The sequence below is a fragment of the Silurus meridionalis genome, chromosome 20, assembly GCF_014805685.1.
Source record: "Silurus meridionalis isolate SWU-2019-XX chromosome 20, ASM1480568v1, whole genome shotgun sequence".
NCBI lineage: Eukaryota > Metazoa > Chordata > Actinopteri > Siluriformes > Siluridae > Silurus > Silurus meridionalis.
Genome location: NC_060903.1, coordinates 12443436 through 12468205, shown reverse-complemented (window position 1 = coordinate 12468205; position 24770 = coordinate 12443436). Strand labels below are relative to the sequence as shown.

At 38.9% G+C, this 24770-nt stretch overlaps 1 protein-coding gene across 1 annotated transcript in view; it reads right to left on the bottom strand.

Moving 5' to 3' along the window:
- Window positions 1-21416, bottom strand: part of myo10 (myosin X) — an 80893-nt gene extending 59477 nt beyond the window's left edge. Inside the window, exons 1-2 of the mRNA XM_046876193.1 lie at window positions 21163-21416; window positions 1521-1619 (exon numbers count right to left, since the gene is read on the bottom strand). Coding sequence (XP_046732149.1) covers window positions 1521-1619; window positions 21163-21183 — 120 coding nt within the window. The 5' untranslated portion in view covers window positions 21184-21416. The remainder of the gene's footprint in view (window positions 1-1520; window positions 1620-21162) is intronic.
- Between the last annotated feature and the right edge of the window lie 3354 nt (window positions 21417-24770).

Here is a 24770-nt window from a genome sequence, read left to right as displayed (position 1 = left end):
AAAGAATTTAGTGGAAAGACTTCCAGATGAGTGGAGCTTATTACAACAGTAAAAACACTACATCTGGAATAGGATGATCAGTAATCACATATGGATGGGATGGTCAGGGGTCCACAAACTTTGTCCACATAGTGTATTTATATCATTAAATATTGACTGGTTACATAAAAGTACATTTTATTTATAAAGCAAAGTCCTGAACAAAAGTACACATGCTAAAGATATTCAAATTAAATATGACGTTCCAGAATCCATAATAGAGGATGATGGCCATGAAATGTATGAATTGTGATTAGGATCAAATAAAAATTACAATATATGGACAAACATTTGTGGACACCTGATCATCAAATGCGTATCACCCTTAATTTGCTGTTAGAGAAGATGCTCCACTAGATTTTAGTGTGCTTGTAGAAATTTTTGCTGGAAAAATTATGGATGTGGGGTGAGGAAAATTGGTGTGCAGTCACCAAATGTGTTCACTGGGTTTAAGATCGGCGCTCTATAGCAGACCATTTAAGATCTTCCACTCTGAAAAGAGCGTGGTTGGTGCACAGGAGCATTGTCAAGCTGCCCATTGGTTCTCCTTGTTCAAGTAAATGAAAAAAAAGCAATGCTACCTCACTCAAACACACCGTATATTCAAACTTCGTGGTACCAGTTTGAGAAAGAACCACATATGGCTGGAAATCTCAGGTGTTCCAGTACTTATGTTCATATAGTGTATATTTAAAGCTGGTTTTAGGCGACAGGGTTACAACTGACCTGCAAACATTATTGATGCAACTGATATGCAAACTTATTAGGAGGGTTAAATCACAAACTAATCAGAGTGCGAATGAGCTGTTGGATGTAAATGCACATGTGCCTGGCTTTGTCTTAGCACTGTTAACAAACTAGCAGTACAAGCTTATAGACTCTACATGGACACCAACCTCTTTGCTGCTTCTTTTCCAGCTTTATTTTGCTTCATAATATCTGTATACTCATAAGAAGTTATAGTACAAATAACACATGTACCACAAGATTCATGAGGTCAGAAATCGTTTTAAGCCTATCACCAGGATTTGTCATTTTACCACATTATAATTCATTTGCATGAATTAAAACTCAAGCAAATCTCAATACAAATAGCCTGCTGTGGCTTTGTCACTTGCTGCTGTCGCTAAGAATGTGGCTTCATGTTGCGTGCAGATTTATTGAATGAACACTCACCAGATGTTGTATTTGTACCCACATGTACAATAAGATTGTGTATGAGTTCCTCTTGATATTAAATACCATTTTATCCCCTAGTGTGTGTGTAGGTGTGTAGGTGTGCGTGTGCATGTGTGCATGTGTGTGTGTGTGTGTGTGTGTGCGTGCGTGCGTGTGTGTGTGTGTTAAATGAAACCATCCCAACTGTCAGGTGAGTGTCCTCTCTGGAGTCTATAGAGCAGATGTTAAGCTACTGTTTTCTGAATAATTACCTGCTTATACAAACAACACGCACAAAACCCGGAACACACAAATGGCTTTACCTGTCCATAGTCTGTGCGGAAAACTACAATGCCACCTGAGCAGGAGTTTACAGTGCTGGCCCAATACTGATCCTCCTCCCAGAGCCACACACGAGAACCCTGAAAAGCACACACACACACACACACACTTTAATATATATATCTTACAAAGACATTTTATTATATACATATCATTTGCAGGAATTGTTGTATTATTTATGAGCATCTCTGAAATCCATTTAATTATTTATTTATTTTCTATTTCTCTTTAGTGAATATTATGTCTATCTATCTAATCACACACATTGCCCTTTCCCAATAGCAGCCTGCTTTCTAGGAGATCACACATTATTCATGCATATTTAGAAACACAGCCTCAGTGTGCATTCATTAGGATCAGCTGACTGGCATGTTGCAAGTTGTGACCTGAAACTCATTCACTTCTCATTAACCAGCTGTTTACCCAGCTGTAACCCGAGATCACGCTGGTGAATTGGTTAGTCTGCTTAATAAATATAATCATAAAAAATTATAAAGATATAATTTTTTAAAAATTACTACATTCACTTATATTTTATTACCATCAAAACCAAATATTTTATACTTTTACTCAATTAACATTTGTGAAAGTAGTACTTTATTGGATACATCATAAATAAGCATGGATTTGTACTTTTATCTTACATACATACTATATGAACAAAAGTATTGGGACACCTGACGTTCCCAGGTATATGAAGTTCTTTCCCAAATTGTTACCACAAAGTTTAAGGCACACAATTGTATAGGATGTATTTGGATGCAGTAGCATTATATTTTCCCTTCACTTGATCTAGGAGACCCAAACCTGTTTCAGCATGACAATGGCATAGCATTAAAGACTCAATAAGGTTGAAGTCAGATTCTATAGCACTCCAACCCATGTAAATCATAGCTTCATGGAGCAGGCATTGGGCACAGGGGCATTTGTGGTCGCAGTTTTGAGGGTTTGATCAGGAACCAAATGTGGCTGGAAAAGGCCGATATCCCAATATATTTGTCCATATAGTGCATGTACAGTATCTCACAAAAGTAAGTACACCACTCATATTTCAGCAACCATTTTAGTATCTTCTTAAGAGACAATACAGTTGAAAGGAAACTTGGATATATTTTAGAGTAGTCAATGTGCAGCTTGTACAGCAGTACATCAGCATATCTTAGGGCTTTCAAAATGTATATGTTGATAAAGCTATAACGCAAATTCGTTTTAACGGCACAAATTTTATTAATGCGTACCACTTCATATATATATATATATATATATATATATATATATATATATATATATATATATATATATATATATATATATATACTGTATATTTTCTTTAATGTGTTCAAATAAAGCATGCACACCCACACCCATGTCTTACACTTGTTGTAACTAATTAATGCTAAGCCATTCCTAAAATATATCCCTATTATTATTTATTATATTGAATTCATTTAAATTAAAGCTGAGAAAAAAAAAGTTTTCTTTGTGGGGGATCCACAAGGTTAAAACCGCCGGATATAAAACAGGGCCAGAAGACACACACACACACACACACACACACACCTTTCCCATCAATCTATTTACTGATAGGATAAACACAGTGATTTGGACAGGCATGAATGGTTCTGAATCCAACTGCCCAAGACAGCGCAATGAACTTTAACCTCATTTTCATCCTCACACAAAGATGCCATGTCTCTCTCTCTCTCTCTCTCTCTCTCTCTCTCTCTCACACACACACACACACACACACACACACACACACACACACACACACACACACACACACATACACACACACACACACATACACACACACAATGCCAAGACCACTTCACACAGTTAAAGAGTTAAAGAAATGCTCATGCTACATCCTGGACCCACTGCTTCTCATTTAACCGATTAGCTCTCTTATTTAAAGGCTGGCTTGGGTGCTTATACATTACTAGAAACACAGAATTGTAATGACTAGATTAAAATGTGTGTAAAAAACTGGAGCATTTTCCCAGCTGAAAATGTGCTCATTTAAAAGAAGCAACTATAGCAATGAGTCTTTGTGTCTTTTTCAATTCGTTTGTCTCCATGTTTCCTCTTTTTCACACAGACAATCTACTGTGTTGTACTGCTTGCCACACACACACACACACACACACACACACACACACACACACACACACACACATACACATACACACAGCTGCACCAAACGATTAGCCTGCTCTGCTATATGACAGCTGTGCCCCTGGCCATCCTCACTGAATCCCAAACAACAAAGCCTGACAATGTGTATGTTCAAAACCTTCCTCACATAGCACACTAGTGTCAATAGTAGAGTAGGAAAGGGTGGAAAAAGCATCTCTTTTTTTTCTCTTTTTTACTTACAATAGATGTTAAATTTGCAAATCATTTCAGCCTCATGCTATTTTCTTACCTTACTTCATTTCTACAAAACAGTTTTTCAGTTGACTTATGTTCATGCAAGGACTGTGCACATTTAAAAACCCTCACAAACACACCAGATACAACAGTGTATTAACTAAAATTATGAACGATTAAAAATAATCCTGTAATAAAATATTAATGTAGCAATTTGAGGGAAAAAAGTTGATTTTAAGTCATGCCAAGCTACAAACTCAAAATAAAAAAAAAACATTGTAGCCAGTGTTAAACACAAAACAGACAAGAGTTACTGTGTCGGAAAACTATATCAATCAATGTGTATGAAACGCACATGCAGGCCATGTGAAGGAGAGGATATGAAACATCACCCAGGGAGAGGTCAGTGCATGTGGGGTATTTGCAGTTTGTATATTTATACAACCTGGATTTCATGATGGGGGTCAACATATAGCTTTTCTCTGTTTATTTATGCTGTCTAAGAACTTTTAGAAAACCACCATGTCAAACTCATTTGTATTCAATAAAGAAATTTAATAAATTTTGCTTTGATTGACCAGGAGGCATTTTGGTTGTATGGCATGTTATATTTTCACTGTGCAGAAGAAAAGATTCCAAGTTTTATTTGCCTTGTACACAAACAGAAGCTTAGGTAAAAGCACAAACCGAGAAAACGGGTATAATCCGAAACAGGGGAAGTCCAGGGACGATCACTAGTATAAACTGTAAATTAGACGGTGAGTGAGTGAGAACCTTATAAAGGAGAGCGTAGATTGGAGACAAGTGAAGGTGATAAGTATGAAGGTGAGGCGCTGCGAGTGTGCTGAGTGCAGGGGGAGGCATAGCTGGTGGTTTCCTGACATTACCCCCTCCTCCAGGGGCAGCTTTCGACGCCGTAACTCAGCGCCTGGGGAGCCCGCGGCCCCGAGGTGCAAGGCGGTTGGGGTGGTTGGGGTGAAACTCCTCCAGGAGCGCTGGGTCTTACATGTCCCGCCTGGCAACCCAAGAGCGTTCCTCAGGTCCGTGATGTATTCCAGGGTGGTACCCCTACGTCGTGAATTCAGACGGAGTACACCTACAGCTGGTCCAGCTTCTCCGTGGGAGGAGGATCTATGGCGACTCCAACAATGGTCGCTGGAAGCCCAGCACACACTAGGAGCAAACTAGGAGCCCAAAGAACGCCTTCCACACATGGGATGTAAACTGGGGTACCTGGCCGGACACGATTTCCTCAGGGAGGCCAAAGTTTCGAAAGATGTGATGAAACAGCACCTCTGCAGTCTCTAGGGCTGTGGGCAGGCCACGGAAGGGAACCAGCTTGCACAGCCAATAGAATGCAGGTGTTACCATCCAAGTTGGGCGGATCTGTAATAAAATCAATCACCAGGTGTGACCATGACTGCTGAGGGATATGCAGGGGGACTTGCTTCCCTGCAGGTTAGTGTTGTGGAGTCTTAGAGATGGCATAGACAGAGCAGCCTTGGACGACTCGTGAGACTTCCCCGCTCATCCCGGATCACCAGTAGCGTGCCTGGGCCAGGAGGAGAGTTTGTCTCCTCCCCGGGTGGCCAGAACCTGGAGTCTCATGGATCGATTTCAGCAGTGACTGACGGCATGGTCCGGGAACAAATGTCCTTCATTCCGGGCGCCCCGCAGAGTTGGCTCTCTCTGTGCCACGGCTTGAATCTCCTCCTCCAACTCCCAGACGATGAGGCTGAGGATCAGCTTGGAAGGACCGTAAATCCTCCAGGGCGGCTGGGACTAGAGGGAACAGATACAGGAGAGGAGCAATTTGGGTGTTCATATAGCGGGGGCCGGAGTCCCCCTCCTTTTTTCTCCACAAAGAAAAAGCTGGAAACTGCGGGAAAGGAGGATGGAGCAATGAAGCCCTGCGGGAAAGCCTGCTGAATATGATCCTCCATAGTTGCACTCTCTGGAACCGACAATGGGTACACCTGTCCCTTTGGAAGCTTGGCACCTGGCACCAGGTCAATAGCGCAGTCCCACGGGGGGTGGGTGGGTAGCCTAGTCACTGCCCATTTACTAAACATGTCCGCAAATGATAGGTACTCTGGGGAACCCTCCACCTCCAGGGAGTTATTAAGGCTTCCCATGAGCATGGCCGCTAGGGGGATCAGGGTCGGACGCGGACAGGGTAGGTGGTGTAAACAATGCTCCACTGCAGCGGTGGCTTCACTCAAGGATGTCACAGGGATTTAATGAGAACTTTAGGAAGTGTTGTGACAGCCAGGGACGCCCCAGTCTGGTACTCTGCAAAGTGGTTCGTGAATAGCGCGTATGACGTGGTTATGGCGCTATTGGCGCTCCATATTGCCATCGCCCAGGACAGAGCCTTCTCGTGAGCAAGGAAATAAGAAACGCTACCTTGGATCGATCAGTGGGAAACTTGTGTGGCTGCATTTCTATGTAGAGGTTGACCTGAGATTGGCCAGAAGAGCCATCAGGCTGCTGGAGGCGGGTTGTGGAGACTAAACGATGATTTTTTTGTATTTGAATTACTCGAGTTACTCAAGGAATGGTTTCAGCCCTAGTCCATTGTTAAAAGCGCCATACAAATAAAAATGTATTGAAAATTAATTACTCTCTTTGATTATTTTACCAACTGTTTGATATAAAATACAAGCTAGTATTCAGAAATTCTAAATAATTACAAGTGATTTTCCAAACTAACGAGAAAGCTATAATATTCATTTCTAATGGGGTTCAACATGGACACCACAAGATTGCAGCTACTGATAAGCGATGTCTCGTTCCAGACAGCTTTGGAATGTGAAAATATGGGGCCTATGTTTCCCTGCTTTTACAGCCCCACCACCTCACACTTTACACGCTATCCTATGGAAAGTAGCTGCAAGGCGGTTTAAAAGATTTCATGTCAGAGCATAAATCAATCAACTTACAAAAAAATTTACACAAATGCCAATGCATTTCCTTTATTAATTTATATAACTCTATATACTGTAAGTAGCTTTATTGAAATATAAAACGATTCTTTAATCATAATCAGTTAGGAGTATTTTTAAACAAAAAAGACTATTTGTCATGCACAAAATGTGAGGAAGTTTAAAATGCTTCTAGTGAGGCTTATGTGCTCTACTGTTCTCTTGATTACACAGTATACGTGAGGTAAGTGGGACTTGATGTTAGAAGTAAACGTAATTTCTTGTCCCACTGCATTTCATGTTCCTCGGCACGTAGAAGTCTCGCTACACTGAAATACAATCACTGTCCAATCACAGCTGTAGGCTGTTACACAGGAGTATGACTGTAATCGTGGAAGAGGAGTAGAGCCTGAAAGCCTTCACACTGTAAAATAAAAATAAAAATTGTAGCCTAGGTTTGAACTTTCTGATTTGTAACTGGCAGCCTTAACCACTGAGGCTGTGGTTTATTGGTAGTTAAGGCTTTGAGTTATAGATTAGAAGGTCATTTCTTCATATTCCAGCATTACCATATTGCCATAATGGGGTTCTTCAGAAACACTGTTTTCTGCAAAATTTGCAAATCTATTACGTCACTGTTATTGAACACTATGCAAGAAAGTCTTTATTGTAAATTCTACAGAACTTAAAAAAAAAATACTAGAAAACCAGCTTCTCCTTCAGCTAGTTCTGTCCTTTCTTCTAAAAGCCACCATCACTGGTAGTCTGCTTCCCTAATTTTCTAATTATAGTTTGTATATAGATCCCTAAAGCTAGTTCAGAGTCTCATAACTCTCAAATGACCATCTGTCTGAAGATGAAGGTTTCAAATAGCATAGTTTAAATTCTCATCTACACAAAACATCTGGATAGTGCTGTGTAACCCCCAATGTAAAACACCTGATCCTGATTATAAGCTAATCATCAGCCGCTCATGTTGATGTAGCAACGTTAGAACTGAGTAAACACGGACGTCTGTAGTAATGTCGTCTCCAGGCTATGAGACGCTTCTGCTTCATGTGATACTGCTTCACATGCTACTGCTGTCTGAACAAGGAAGGGAGACACAAACTCTATCCTGTACATTTAACTCTTCGTTTAATCTCTCTACAAATAAAAAATGGTATGAGGAAACCTAAACATTGCACATTTTTTCTTTCTAACTAGCTTTCTGAATATGCAATTCCAATATGGTTGTGAAGATTCCTGTAAGAGTTATTCAGCCACAAGAGTGGTAGTAAAGTCAGGTTCTGATGTAGGTGAGGTGAGGAGCCCTGGGGTGCAGTCAGCGTTCCAATTAATCCCAAATGTGTTCAGGGATGAGGTCAGAGTTCTATAGCAGGCCACTAAATATCTTCCACTCCAACCCATGTAAACCATATCTTCATGGAGGTGGCTTTTCGCACAAATATCTTTCATGCTGGAACAGGTTTCCTAGTTCAAGTGAAGGGAAAATTTAATGCTACCACATCTGAAGACATCCTATAGAATTGTGGCCTCCAACTTCATGGTAACAGTTTGTGGAAGAACCACATATAGCTGGAAAATGCCAGGTGTCCCAATCTGTATTAAACAAATGTGTTTAATCATTTGCCTAGGTTTCTTATCATAACGTTATGATCAAGGAGAGTGAAAAATGTGCCTGAACAGGTATGCACTGCACTAGAGCTAAGCATTAAATGTTATTATTAGAAACACACCAGAATAAAAAAACTGTAGTGGGGAATATTTTGGAATAAATAAATAGAAAGTTATTGACTTTTATTTAATTATACATTCTCTACGTTTATGTCTTAAACACTCTAACACTTAAAGCATCTAATGTTATTTATATTTTAGTTACACAATTACACAACCACTGGGTACAGAATGAGTCTTTCATTTGTGGAAGCAACTGATTTATTCTATGTTTAGTTGCTATGCTCCTGCAGAGACTCATTTGGAACCGAATGCTGCCAGTTATGAAATACAGATCTGGATCTTTAATGAAATGCTTTTTTAATGTATTACCTTCTGTCATTCGGCACAGTGTTTCTCTGTGCTTTGTTTCTGCCGATGTTTAATAAACTTTTATAAACCATTAGACACTCAAAATAAGATATTGACAGGCATATACATTAACACATATACACACAACACATACACACACATCCATACAACAAAACAACCACCCAACTACCCCCACACACACTTCACACTCACCTACACCCCACACACACACTCAGAGTCGCACATCCACATCTTCTGTCATTCTGCAGCGCCTATCAATAATGCATCAATAACATAATATTTGTGTCAATAGTTAATAACCTGTAATAATAAGACCCTCAAGATAAGGCATTATGCATACACATTAATACACATTCACACCGCACACACACACGTACACCCACTGACACACCCACGATCGCACACTCACCTATGCTTACACACACTACACCCCTGCACACTTACACCCACCCCTTCTCTCATTCCGTGCTTTGTTTGTGTCAGTAACTAATACACTGTAATAATAAGACACAATAAAGCAAATAAGGCATCTACACACAAACACACACACACACACACACACACCAACCTGATGGAAGTGGCTTCATGAAATTTGACTCAAAAAGCGTAATTGTATCACACTTTAAAAGATTTCTAGTTGCTATTTTAAAGGTTTCTTAAGGGAAAGGAAATCTTTTCGAATGTTTCTTAATGATTAATGTGTGTAGATTGTTAAAGGAGTCCTTCATAGAAAATATATAACAGTATAAAGGTTTCCTAGTAGGACAACCCACAAAACTGTATACAGTGTTCAATATATCGTATATTTTCTATTTAAGTTTTTTAACTATTAACTTTACTGGTTAATAGAAGTAACAATTTTCACTTTTTGACTCGATGGTACAATGTTCTAAATCTGGGCTTTTGTGAACATAAGGTCTGAGTTTTCGGTGAGAACTGTCCCAACCACAAAGGAAGGTTTTTTGAAAAAGAGACAGAGACGGTCAGTTTAACGTCACTGTGCATGAACTTGAACAGTGACTGTCGCTTTGAATGATCCAGATTCACACAAGATACGCAGGAAAACAAGTAAAAACTATTTTAAAGCTGTGTGTGTGTGTGTGTGTGTGTGTGTGTGTAGACATTCAGCTACCGTTAAACAGTTTTTCTTTCTAAGCTTGCTCGTCTTTAATTACTGGAACCGTGAAACCAGTTTTGCACTATTTTTCACTTTCTCTTTCCCTCCCTCTTTCTATCTCTCAGACACACACATGTACACATGCATACACACACACACACACACACACACACACACACACATACAAAAGCATGCAAATGCCTTAAAGCTATGCATTCCCGATGTACTGTATGTGACAACAGAAAATGGTTAAAAAAAAACACTTAATACGTCCTGCTCTGATTACAGTAACTTTATTCCAAATAATGTCTTTATTATGTCTGTAATTTACAAGAAAAAATCCTTTGTCTTAATGACCAGTAATTATTACAGTTTCAGAACATAATCAGAGATTCCGAATGACATGATTACAATTTGTTTTCCTTGATGTGTGCCTTCCTTGATTTTGGGGGATTTTTTTTTCTCCAGAAAGTCACAACAGGAAGATATGTAATAACATCCTGGCATTTTTCTTCTCCAACTACAACAAACAGCATGCACAATCTCACACACCGACAGATCAGCAGCTCCTGAGTGAACTGCGAATGTGTGTCAGTAATGTAGAATCGAATTATATGGCGATTAGGTGAAACAGTATGACCACCTGCCTAATGTTGGGTTGGTCCCCTTTTGCAGCCACAACAGTCCTGACCTGTCGAGAATTAACATCATTAAATCCTTCAGAGGGGTGTAACAGTACACGTATTCCTACTGAAAATTTTCCCTCAGGAGCGTATTAACTGTCGGATGGCAAGTTTGTTTAGTCTCTGCCTTGCACTTTTAGTGCATTTTTTATTATAAAACTTAAAAACATACAAAACACTGCAAGGGATATACAAAGAAAATAGAGTTAGCGCAATGTCACTGTGGCTACTTACTGCCTACCGGAAATAAGATTTATTTTGTGCATACATGGAAGTGGCTAGCGGCTAGCAACACTAGCGCTATGGTTTCTTTAGCGCTTTATGTCCAGCTTTTAGGATTTCTCAGATTTTCAAGGAGAAAATCCTGACAATTCGAGGAAGTGAATGAATGAAGGTTGGAAAAAATAAAGACATTTGTTAAAGTATGCTGACATAAGATCATATCTTTAGAAAATTAAATATTAAATGCTAAAAACACACAAACACACACACTTACATACACATCTATATTACATAATTGGGGTCTAACAAATGTACAATATTACATTTGTCCATTTATTAATTTTATTTCTGTCAATTAAAATGATTACTCAATTTAATAAATATAATAAAAAGTGTATTGCATTAAATTGATTTATCATTTTATATTTTATTTTATATATTATTGAACTGAGCAGGTATTTTATTATATTTTTTGTTTTGCATTTCTTCCCCCAAGAGTACCGAAATTGAACCTAACCGTGACTTAAAAACCGAGGTACGTATCAAACCGTGAATTTTGAGTACAAATATGTTCACTTGCTGTCTAATGTATCCCACCCTCTAACAGGTGACATGATAAAGAGATCAGTGTTATTCACACCAGTAATATTGTTATAATGTCCTAATGTTATGCCCGGTCGGTGTATGTAACCGGAATATAAATTCATGTTGGCTTGACTTGCTTGTGTGTCTGTGTGTGAAAGAAAGATCCTTGAATGTAATTGACTTGGCTGGTACACTCAATTTGTGCGAGTGTGTCAAAAGTAAACTTCCTGTTTGAGTGGGAGCTGATTGGCTGGCAGAAGGACTCCAGACAGGAACGGCTCTCAGAGCAAAGTGCACTAACAGACATACGGTGTATAAATACTACATCCTCCAACAATCACATTACAGCAATCCTCAAATCTTCCACTTCGTCTAAAAGAGAGCACACACACAGGCACACACACGCACCCACACACGCGCGTGCGCACATACACACACACACACACACACACACACACACACACACACACACGCTCACAATCAAACGGGTCATCATTTGCCAACTAAAGCATCAACAAACTCTTCCTGAGTGAACAGAGAAAAGAACTTTTCATGTGCACAAAAAAGCCGGTAATATCCCTTTGAAAAATCTATTTCTTTGAAGATCAATGTATGTGTGTGTGTGTGTGTGTGTGTGTGTGTGTGTGTGTGATGTTTTGCCTGATCTATTATGTTCCTCTCCTGACCTGTTAAAAAAATATTCCTGCCATGTTGTACAGTCTTTAGGGATGAAACAAGCCAGAGCTAATCTCCTTACTGCTTAGTGTGCATGTTCAGCACTACACACACACACACACACACACACACACACACACACGCACACACGCACGCATACTGAAACATAGTCTAGGTTATGTAAAAACTTATGTAAAATCTTACACATACCCATAAGAGTGCATGTATGTGTGTGTGTGTAATAACACATGAACCGTAGTGTGTAAGAAGATCGTGCTTGATTGCTGAATTAAGTAGAAACTGACTTAAGAAGTTAACTCTCTCTCTCTTTCTCTCTCTCTCTCTCTCTCTTCACTCACTCTTTCTGTCTCTTTCTCACTTACTATTTCTCTCGCTTTGACTGTCTCTCCCCTCCTCTCTATCTTTCTGTCTCAGAAGATTTCTGTCTCTCTTTCTCTATTTGCTGTTTCTGTTGCTCTCTCTCTTTCGCTCTTTGTCTCTCCTCTCGCATTCTCTCACTAGCTCTCTCTTTCTTTTCTCTCTCATTCTCTTTCTTCACTCAATTTGTCACTCATTTTCCTATTTTCTGTCTTTCTAGCTTTCTCTGTCTCTCATTTTCTCACATTCCCCTTCTCTCTCTCTCTCTCTCTCTCTCTCTCCACTTGCTCTTTCTCTTTCTGTCTCTCTGAATCTCTCTCTTTCTTATTCTTTCTCTTCACTCGCTGTTTCTGTCTCTTTCATTCACTCCGTCTTTCTCTCTCTCACTATCTCTCACTTGCTTTGTCTGCATTTCCATCTTTCTGTCTCTCTTTCTCTCCCCTTAACTCAATCACTCTTGTGGACAGGAAGAGAGGGATCAGATATCGTATACATTCAACAGAAAAACAGGATATTAATAAGAGAAGATTCCTGCATGCTTTAAAAGCCAGAATTTGTCTCTCACACACTCTGTGACCTCTCTGTCTCTCTTCTGTGTGTGTGTGTGTGTGTGTGTGTGTGTGTGTGTGTGTGAGAGAGTTTTTGTGTATGTGTGTAAATCTGTGTTTATCAGGGTGTCCTTTCTGTTTGAACTGTAGCCTGCATTGATGTTATATACTCATTGACCTCCTCTGTCTCTGAAGTCACTGAACTACATTCATTCATACATCTAATTGGCAGTTTTTTTCGACGGGAACAAAAGTAATGGCTATTTAATTAGCACAAAAATCAGCAAAATGGCAAAATATGAATAGTTAAATGGTCTTAAGAAAAAAAATCACTGGTCAGGAAATGAGTATAAATGATCACAGATAAAGTAACAGATACATTAGTATAAAACTTTCTTTCGGCTTCTCCCGTTAGGGGTTGCCACAGCGGATCCTCCGCACGTTTGATTTGGCACATGTTTTACGCTGGATGCCCTTCCTAACGCAACCCTCCCCAATTTATCCGGGCTTGGGACCGCACTGAGAGTGGCTGGGATGGTTCCTGACCGAATCGAACCGGTCGCAGCGGTGGGAGCGCTGCATCTTAACCACTAGACCACCAGGGGACCATAACAGATACATTAGTATATTGTAGCTTTTCTCTCGTGTGTAAAGTTCTCAACAGCTTTTTTACAGAATGAACAGACAATCCTCTTAATTTGACTTCATACACCTGGTGATTTAAAATACATACATTTGTAAACACAGAGATTTATGATTGACCTTGGTGTACAAGATAAAAATAGAAGCGAATTTCACTGTTGCTAGCTTTTCCTCGAACACTTTTTGAGGAAAAACAGGTAAATGGAGGCACAAGACGTCTCAGCACTCCATATGCTTCCTTCATGCTCATTTCCTGACCAATGATTTGTCTCTAACACCATGAAAAGTCTCATATTTTGCTAGTTCCTTTTTTTTTTTTTTGCCCAGATGTGTACACTGTATTTTCAAATGCACACTTGGAGCCACATATGGTGACCACACGTCTCTACAGTGATGGATCATTTGTTTACCTTGTAAGTTTATTCAATGTTTATTTAACTTCTCATTAAATAAACAGTTCTGGCTGATTTTCATTTACTTTGACGAGCAGATGTATGCGTTTTTTCCCCCCAGTAGACGAGTTTACTGTAGATGCAAACGAGGTTGAACAGAACCGAATCTAAACCTGTATATAGCTATATATTATAATTGTAACAATTATCACCCCTTCTTTGACACACAAACAAACACACAATGGTGGACAAAGTACACAAGCAATGTTCTTGAGTTAAAGTAAAGATACAGTATGGTAAAATATTGCTCTAATAAAAATAAAAGTGCTCCCTTTAAACTTTCACTTGAGTAAAAGTGTTTGTCATTAAAAATACTAAGTATCAAAAGTACTATGATTTATTATAGCTATAATGGTTTTTTATTTTTATCACAAGGCTCTTTGCTTAATCAACTCAGTTTATGTGAAAAGACTCTAAACAGAATGATATTAATGAGTCAAACACTGATTGATATTTATAAAAATTATCGTAAGACAAAAACCTTCTTTTAAACTACTAAAAATAAATTGCGGGGGGTTCGAGTCAGGAGTTTCTTCCATCATTTACTCCTTCTCAAAATTTTCTGCTTGCTGTTGAACTGAAGCTGAACTGTATGTTCCTGCTAAGTAGATACACCAAGCGCCAATCAAAACAAGTTACGTTTTTATCCACTCAAATAAAAAGGAACGAGTGATTTCACAAAATTTTGTCAAATTAAAAGATATTTGACTTTGAAATGTAGTGAAGTTCAAGTAAAAGTCTCCCCAAATGGAAATACTTCAGTAAATAAAGATATGCGAAAAAGCTACTTAAGTACAGTAACGAATTACATTTACTTCTTTACTGTCCACCACTGCAAAACACACACACACACACACACACACACACACACACAGACTCACTAGGAACGTGGCTAACTGTCCTACTTTTTGGAGTCAATTGTCTGATGTATGGAGGTAGACGCTTGTGTGTATGTTAGTGTGTGTGTGTGTGTGTGTGTGTGTGTGTGTGTGTGTGTGTGTGTGTGTGTGTGTGTGTTAGAGAAAGCAGGTGTCAGCTGGGATACAGAGCATTGTTGAAAGATCTGTTTCAACCCAGTTATTGCTGGTATATGGACCTGTGTTTGTGCGCACAAGCTGTTTTTACAAAGTAAAGGCAAACCACATATTTACATTTAAAGTCCCCTTATGCAACTAAACATTTGAAGTCTTCTATGGTTCTTAATCCATGTCTTTTTGTAAAACTGCTTTAAAAGTGCTAAACAACAATAAAACAATCAAATTGAACTGAATTCTAAGTGGTTTACAAGCTTCTCTTAAATGTCAAATTGTGATTTCTTATCAAAACATTCCTATTTGTCATTTAAGGGACTTCATGTTTATGGCACAATCAGGTAACAGATTTTGTTACATGTTACCCATAGAACCTGAATCATAAACTAGCTAGTCAGCCTGCATTAGCTAGCGCTAGTGATGAACAAAATAACACAGGCTGTAATACTTAGATAACGGTTAGATTGTCAATTTTTAATATTCACACGATGACAATTTAAAAAAATAAAGTGCCCTGTTATACTGTAAAGGAGAGTGTATTGCTATGGTTGATGTTTCTCACGTGTCCCCACTTGTCTGAGCTGTTCTTCTGTCTGTTTAGCTTTAACCCTATGATGAAACACTTGGATTGGAGTGGGATCTTTGAGGATGGCCCCCTACCCTGATGTAAATGCTTTGCTATGCCTTTTGATGTCTTTAGATCCCTACCTAATCAAAATATACCATCAAAATATATCTTTTAGTGGATTAGAGTTCATTCACCTCAATTATTCTTCCTGAGTCTTGTAGAACTCTGTACCATCACTGAAGCTGTTCCAGAGGCTCACTTTAAGTCACACTACACAATTTAGGTGAATCCAAATTAGATGAAGTGTCTAGCAGCATCAGCTTTGGTTCAGATATTCCCAAGTGACAACCATGACTATTAAAATTGTTCCCTATATATTCATGAATGACTAATAGAAATCGAATTAAATTCATAAAAATCAACCACAGCTAGGACATGATGATAACTTCATTCATTTCTGGGCCCTTACTTGTAATTTGGAGTGCGTGTGTGTGTGTGTGTGTGTGTGTGTGTGTGTGTGTGTGTGTGTGTGTGTGTGCATGTTTCCTGGAGTTAAAATGATTAGAAAGAGCAGAGAAAATAAGCCTGGGTCATAGATGTGATTAAAGTGTGTGTGTGTGTGTGTGTGTGTGTGTGTGTGTGTGTGTGTGTGTGTGTGTGTGTTTTACTTTGCTCACCAAGCATGGAAGGATAACAAGGGGGATTATGTTTCATGGCTGAGTATGGGGTAGAGCAGGTATTATAGGAACTAAACCCTTTAGTGTGTGTGTGTGTGTGTGTGTGTGTGTGTGTGTGTGTGTGTGAGGACCAAATGGCAGTTTCAGAGACTCTTGGAATGTTAACAGCAGCTCTACAGGAAGTGAGAGAAAGGGTGGGTGATCTGGAGCGAAAAAGAGATGGGGAGAGAGAGAGAGAGAGAGAGAGAGAGAGAGAGAGAGAGAAAAGAAAAACGATGGAAAAGAATGAGCGTGTTTCTGTTTTCCGCTGACTTGTAGCTTTACTGAGAGTCTCTCGTGACACGTTTTACAGTGCTACAACATCGCCTGTTACAACATCCAGGCAACTCCACATGATGTTCACTGACCAAATTTACTCTCTGAGCTCTTAGTAAGTCGTGCACACGAGCAGAACTCACACACGCATGCATTAACACACGCACGCACGCACGCGTACACACACACGCAGTCTAAGCGACACACTGACACAGTGACACTCATTATCTGTCTGCTGCGCTACAGGATTAGACATATGCTCTCACACACATTAGACTTGTATTACTATCGTTGTTGGGTCATTTTGTAGACTTGTGTTCCTTTGTTCCCACATGATACACCTTTCTTACCACTTAATGATGCTCTATACAAGAAAACTTAAAGTAGATTATTATTGATTATAGATTATATCTAACAAAACAGACCAAAAGTCTGCTATTCAACTTTTCCACAGTGAACCAACCTCCAGTGATTAAAATGCTTAATTTATTAAGAAGAACTGACCATGATTTTTTTATATTTATGGTTGCATTTAACATAGGACAGGTAATTTCCTGTTTTTGCTTGTGCCACAACGTCTATTTTTCGTCTACAAAAACAAACTGCTTGATTTGAACACCAATTTATACAGTGCACAAATGTTTGTAAAAGAACACACACATACAAACCAAGTGTGGTAGTTTCGATTATCACAAGCCTCCACTTTTTTTTAGCAAACAATAAGTTAAATGATCTTAAAACAAAAGCCTAATTCTAATTTCTAATTCTAATTCTAAGAGACCTATGTTTTCAAGATTTTTTTTTAATATCACTTCATCGTAGCTGTTAGTCAAATTAATCTTGCATACTTTTGGCCTCCTGCATGTTACTGTGCCATGGCAGTTACAGGAAAGCAGGAATCAAACCTTAACTGCTGGAGAAACACATTGACCTTAGTGAGTGTGCTAAATCAGCTCAATTAGAACCAAACACACACACACACACACGCACACACACGGGGCGAATTTTAAAAAAATGCAGGTGCTTACAGGCAGCTGCACAAGTACAAACAAAAATACAGCTAGACCAGTAGATCTCCAGGCGAGCACACCTGCTGGGTGTGGACTTTGGCTTGACTTTAAATAATTATTTATTAAACCGTTTAGGAGGCGTTCAGCCAGAAGCAGGAAGAGAAAGTAATCAGCAGTTTACATTTATTACAAGTGATCTTATTGTTGGAGAATTCAGTGACTTCCAAAGTAATACGCTTGCTCTCATCGTAATTCCTACTGCCTCACACTCTTTCTACACTCAATTGAGAATTACCTTAAATAAAAAATAGTTAAAAAACGCTAATAAAAAACATACCCTAGTGGCTTTTTAGTAGGCTAGAATCTACAGCCTATAGCTATAATTTATAATATATAGCTAAACTATCAAATACTCACTATTCACCAACGTTTTAATTTACGAAATCTTCATTACCTACCCCATGCCAGTTATAAAATAAAATGTACAATCACTTTTATACTTTTAATTTGACCTCTACATTACCAAACTGAGCAGCCAATCAGAAATTAAACTCAAATTATGTAAATGTACAGGTCCAAGCAACACAAATATGCTTTCTTTTTTTTTTTTTTGCAAAAGTTTAAAGTTGCAAAAGCACACTTTATTCACTTTTCTAGGAGGAAGGAGTGTATCAGAAACACATATCCATCAGTGACAATCTCACTGACAAGTGTTTGAACACAGAAAGGTACAATTTATTAGCCTTTTTTAAGAGCCCTGGGGGTTTCTGTACAGCACTTTGAAAACCGCTACTCCAAACAATTCTCATCGTATAAATGTGCATGCCTGTGAGTAACCGGCTTCCGCGTGCCTTTGCCCTTTCACTTAAAGACTCTAAAGGCTCTTTTGTGTTGAGCAGATAGGCAGCAGCCTGATGATATTTGACACTAGCAAGCGAAGCCTGGCTGCACAGGAGCCATTTCACTCGCCAAAAATTGGGCTTTTAATTTGATCTTTGGTGATATTCCAAGTCCAGATGAGAGAGAGAAACACTAGTGATGACTACATGGTACCTCAAAAGATTGTGAAACATTTTCTAACACGTCATGGTTTCGTCAAAAAAAAAAAAAAAAACAGCCACCATCTGCGTAATGAACAGCTCACAGGTGATTTAGAGGAACTCTCCAGGTGTTGACATCACTACGCCGCACCCTTTTATTGACTCATCATACACACTATACTGTAGAGAGAGTGTAAACAGTTAGTCAGCCATATTTACTTCACTAACAGTGGAATATCAGGCTACATCCAAAAAGCACATTTAATACACTGGCACTAGCTTGAAGAAGAAATGAAACAGCATTATGACAATATTAAGAAGATAGAAATTAGTTGCATTCTCTGAAAAAGTGAACTACCTCTGGAGGAATACATCATAATGTTATGAGCAAAACAAATAATCACTTTATTAGTTTGACTCTAACAATTCCTTACCATGGAATGACTGGGAAAAGCCTTTAAAAAAAAAGCCCGTCTTTTGTGGGTATTATGAGTCGGTTTGCTCTTACTGTACAGGACAGCATGTGTCCTGTAGGATGAGCTGTTCGCCTAACTTTAGCTAGCTATTTAAAACAGAAGGGAAAAGATATGGCATGCTGTAATTTCACATAGCAGAGGATGAATATAGGGACTTTCCCAAAGATTGGGTCATAAAATCAAACGTGACTGAGGGCCGTGGGCCGAAAAACAAATGTTGCACTGTATCAAACACTGAGTTTATAAAGTTATCACGGTTCATTTTAACATTACACGTTAAAAATCGATCGAAAAAAATCTATAAAAAACTCTGTAATCTAATGCAGTTTTATTTTTAAAGTTGTAGTTTAATGAGAAAATCTAATTTATTGTACAATGAAGTTTATGTGTAGCTATTCAGTGACCTCTAATGAGTCTCTAAAGCTGGTCCTTATTTTTCCTTATGTTTTTGGTCCTTAAGGTTTTTCCAAATGCCATTTTTAAAAGGTCATCTGGCCCTAGTTTGGGCATCTCCGATCTATACAGAGCCAGCTAGCATTCTAAATCTATCTAGCTGAAACAGAGTGCATATAACAAATCTATAGCTATAGCATCGACCGATTTGCATTCTCTGTACATTTTATTATCTAATGTTGTCTTTGGCCTGTCAAAATAAACCTAATACCTAATAGTGTTAACATGCGAACCAAAACCCATACCAGAGTTACAAACAGACACAGATTATATTGAGCAGAGAGACAAATTAGGCACTCTCAGCTATTTTAGTATGAAATATAAAAATACTTTTCTTCCACATTTGTCTGAGAGATGATCAAAACTGTGACAGAGTCACAAATGCGGCCAATTATAAAGACAAGCGAGGTACAAAAAATAGAAAGGTCAAATCTCTTTCAGTGATTCTGCTTATACATAGCAATTTTCATGCACATGTATGGTACATGGTTTTGGGTATCTCACCACATCTAACACAGGAAAGTAAAAAAGGCTGTATGGAAAAAATTAAGAAGTAAATCTATATTTAACCTTACACTGATTATGCACTATAGAAGCTTCTTGAAGGGAAAATATTGGACTTCGATCATCTCTGCTTCCAACTACATATACTATTTATATTGCTAGAAGTGACCTATCAATTAGTTGGGACTGCGGATTTTGGCAGATTGAATAATTTCAATGCATTTCAATTCATAGTGATACAATTGTTTAAATACTAAAATAATGAAGTATAAATATAGTTGACCAAATAAGCTGCAAATAAGTTGCACTTTAAAATAAAATACAAAAAGAAGATAATTTGATGTTTGTATTTTCTTCTAACTACTAGTGCATCTAATCTATTCATAGCACTACAAGCCCCCCCATACAGCCTCAAGGTCATAAACAAATGCTTCTATGATGTGCTGCTGGGTGACATGACCAGGCCTGAGGATGATGCAGGGCGTTGGGCACATTGTGGGCAGTAAAATCGGGTGGTTGGTGCACCAGGCATGGGGTTGCTTTTGGATTCAGACGAAGTGCGCAGCCTAATAATAGCTATTGGACTGGAGAGAGGAAACGGGAGAAAAGGTAAGGAAATGCCAGAGAATTCCTCCGGGAAGCGCTCCAAACTGTTTAACCCTGGTCAAACCGGCAACCGGCTCCCTCACACACACACACGCACACGCGCGCGCAGTGTCTAGAAGAAATAAACGCAACGCGGACGTGATAAGGATGAAGGAAGAGAAGGAAGAAATAAAAGAAGGAATGCGGGATTTCTCCTTCTTTTGCAATAAATATGACGTCCAGCGCTTGTCCCAGCGTGTCACAACAACTTCTGTACGATGCACATGATATGAATGATATTTCACAGGAAGCTTACCTCTGTAAAAAAGTTATCCATGATCCCTGATCCTGCCAAGAGCCCAAGAGGACTTCATAAACCTCACACAGTCGCGGTCTTGATCAGTGCTCTAATTACAGATGTTCAATCCGCTGTCCATTTCAAACACTCCCGTTCCAGATCGCAGTCTCTCTCTCTCTCTCTCTCTGTCTCTCTCTCTGTCTCTCTCTCTCTGTCTCTCTCTCTGTCTCTCTCTCTCTGTCTCAAGTCCAGCTCGCAGTCTCTCTCTCTCTCTCTCTCTCTCTCTCTCTCTCCCTCTCTCTCTGTCTTAAGTTCCAGATTGCAGTATCTCTCTCTCTCTCGCTCTCTCTCTCTCTCTCTCTCTCTATGTCTCTCTGTCTCAAATCCAGATTGCAGTCCCTCTTTTTCTCTGTCTCAAGTACAGATCGCAGTCTCTCTCTCGCTCTCGCTCTCTCTCTCTCTCTCTAAAGTCAAGTTTGGAGTCCCTCTTTCTCTCTGTCTCCGGCGAGGAGAGGACACTTCTTTGTTTCAGAGATTACACACGAGTCCGCGTTCACGCGCGCTGCAGTTCCGGCGATCCGCCGTCCCCTCCGAGCGCAATGTCTTGGTTCTTGCGGCGTGGTGGCGCGCACATCAGCGACAACTCTGTCTACAGTCAAGCTCGCGCTGACTCTCTCTCTCTCTCTCTCTCTCTCTCGCTCCTCTCTCTCCTCTAGCTCCGCCCTGTCCGTTGTTTGAATGAGAAGGGAAAAAAGCTATAGACGTCCCGTGCCTCGTGCGCTCCTCCTGCCGTTTCACGGTGAGGTACAGTGAGTGTTTCAGGCTGCCAAGTTTCACGCGAAAGTTTTGAGGATGACTCCAGGGTGCATCACACTGCACGCTCACTGCTTCCTCACAATAACCTTAAGCAGTCTTGATTATTATTTTTTCACAGAGTGTGCATGATAAATACAGGTGGGATATTTCTAGCAGTAAACACGCTTAAAACAGGTCACGTGGTGTGTTGTGTATATCTGTGTGTCAAGTTAAATGAGGTGGAAAAGCTGCATGCATTTGGCAACAACTGAAATGCATAGATCAGAAGTGCCGTAGTTTTCTTTAAAGAGGTGGGGGGGCAAAAAAGAAACTTGATTGAGGGCCCAAAGTTGCATTACAAGAACAAATATTGTATTCTATAAAAAACAAAACACAGAAGATTTCCTCTTGTCTTTTTGCCACTGCACCAACCTCTCTATAATTAATGTCACAAAGCATGCAGTACCTGCACCTTGAAGTATGCATGTAACAAAAAAAATCGAATTCATTTATTTTCTCAATGATTAATTTCGATTTAAAACTGATTTGTGTCAATGGCTTTTCCCCATAATTTCCCCATTTTTCTACACATACAATGCATAGCAGTGCAAATTAAAGGTCATCACAGGCTCTAGTTTGCTCACACTGCATGCTCACTCCCTCCTCACAATAACCTTGACCAGTCTTGATTGTGTGTAAAGAATTTTCTCTCACAGAATGTGCATGATACAGTAAATACGGATTGGTTATTTCTAGCAGTAACACCTCTCAAAACAAGTCATGTGATGTGTTGTGTATATCTGTTTTTCTATAAAGGGACAAAAATCTAATTTGATTGAGGGCCTAAATGTTGCATGTTAGTAACCACTCACTTTGAAAAAGCTGAACAATGTTTTTTTGGGAAAAAAAAATTTTTTGGAAGCTTCAAAATAAAGCAAAAAAAATATGTTTATTGTAAATTAGAAATGAACATTTTTGTCATTTTTTTTTTACCTGGTTTTCTTTTTTTCATTATTCTACTCATATAAGGCACGATGGGGGCCAATTAAAGGGCACCCCAGCCAACTTTGGTCCCAGGCCCTAGTTCGGGCGTCTCTGCTAAAGAGCCTGGAGCCTATAACAACAATAAATACATTATTATCAATTGTAATTATAAATAAATTGATTATTATGACTTATGGCTTTATCACTGACCTTTACATAGAATATTACTGATTATTACCAGATTATTACTGATAAATAAAAGACAACCAGTGTATTTGAAAAAAATAACTCGATTTCTAAGTTAATTACTATTGTAGTGTAATGGATTCAGTGGTATCATCAAAATACTTAAGTTGATGCAAAAGACACATTGTCACCCTGTCATTGGGAGTTTGACCCTAGCCAATCATGGGTATCTGTCAGCTCCTATATGTGTTGAAAGTGTGTGTGCTCAGAGTGTGTTCTGAGCATTTTTAACTGCCCTGTGGTTCAGCATGAGCAGAAAACCTAAGAAAGATGAGCTTGTCTTTGCTTTAAATGTCATGTAGAATTTGGAAGGAAAGAGACCACTGTGACTGGACATGAGGTAACACAATAATGTATTTTTGTACTGTAAATATACAGGTCTCGGACATACTTAAAAATACATTTTCAAGAAAAGCTAGACAAGAGGTTGGCCAACCCCAAACCAGCTAGCTTGTCTCAGCCCAGGAAAGGGTTTGTTTGCCACTTCCAGATCAGTGCCTACGAGCGGTACCACGGGCTTACAGCCTCTGAGGAGCGGTGCAAAATATTTTAAGTCTGATCTCTGGTGAGTAGGTTGTATTTTTATGTTTTTAATTTTTTTATGTCTTGTCATGTTATTATACAAATATTGATTTTGGACTGCTCCAGAGTATGTAGGTGGCACAGCTGGAGTTGTAGTGTAGAGGGTTGGAGTTGTCTTGGTTTCTTGCTTTAGTAAAATGGAATTTACCCCCCATATGTGAAATGCCTCTCTCTCTCTCTCTCTCTCTCTCTCTCTCTCTCTCTCTCTCTCTCTCTCTCTGTAATGCCACACGTTCTTATATTGCGTTTTTGTATAGTATAGATGGTTTCTATAATTGCGATGTGATAGTGGTGGTATTAAGAGTTGGATTAAGTCGGGTAAGTCCCCACTGAAGGCCCAGGTACCAAATGCACATCTTGCCACTGATACATACATATATATATATATATATATATATATATATATATATATATATATATATATATATATATATATATATATACTGTAATTAACTTATACTGTTACTGTACTGTTACTGTTGCTGTTACTGTTACTTAATCCCTCCAAAACCTGTCCTCCCTATGGTTAGGGGAGTTATTGTTCAAACATGATTTAGCTGTAAGCACTTACCAAAAAATCACTGGTAAATTATTTTTTTATAGCTGCTTGCACTGTCATGATTTATTCCTTACTTACTGTACCTGTTACAGGGATTTGCTGGATAAACTGGACTAGGAATAGTCAAAAAGTCAAAATAGTAAAAAAAAGAAGTGAAACGGATTCCCACAGAGCACTGCAGTGAATAGTTTTCTTGGCACATTTAAAAAATGATTAATCGGCTATATAATTTAGTCTTTGTTTTCTTTGTTTTTTGGTGTGTAAATATCTCTATTTTTGCTTTGTTCAACACAATGTCAACATTGACAGACTTTTCTGTCTTAAAAGCCTAAAAAATGTTCTTATTTCAAAACCACATTAGTTAATTATATATTGTTTTGTAAAACAAATTCCTAGTCAGTCTGGATCAGCAGTTTTAAACTACACATCTGCATTCTTGTGTTTTCTGCCTCTTGTGCTT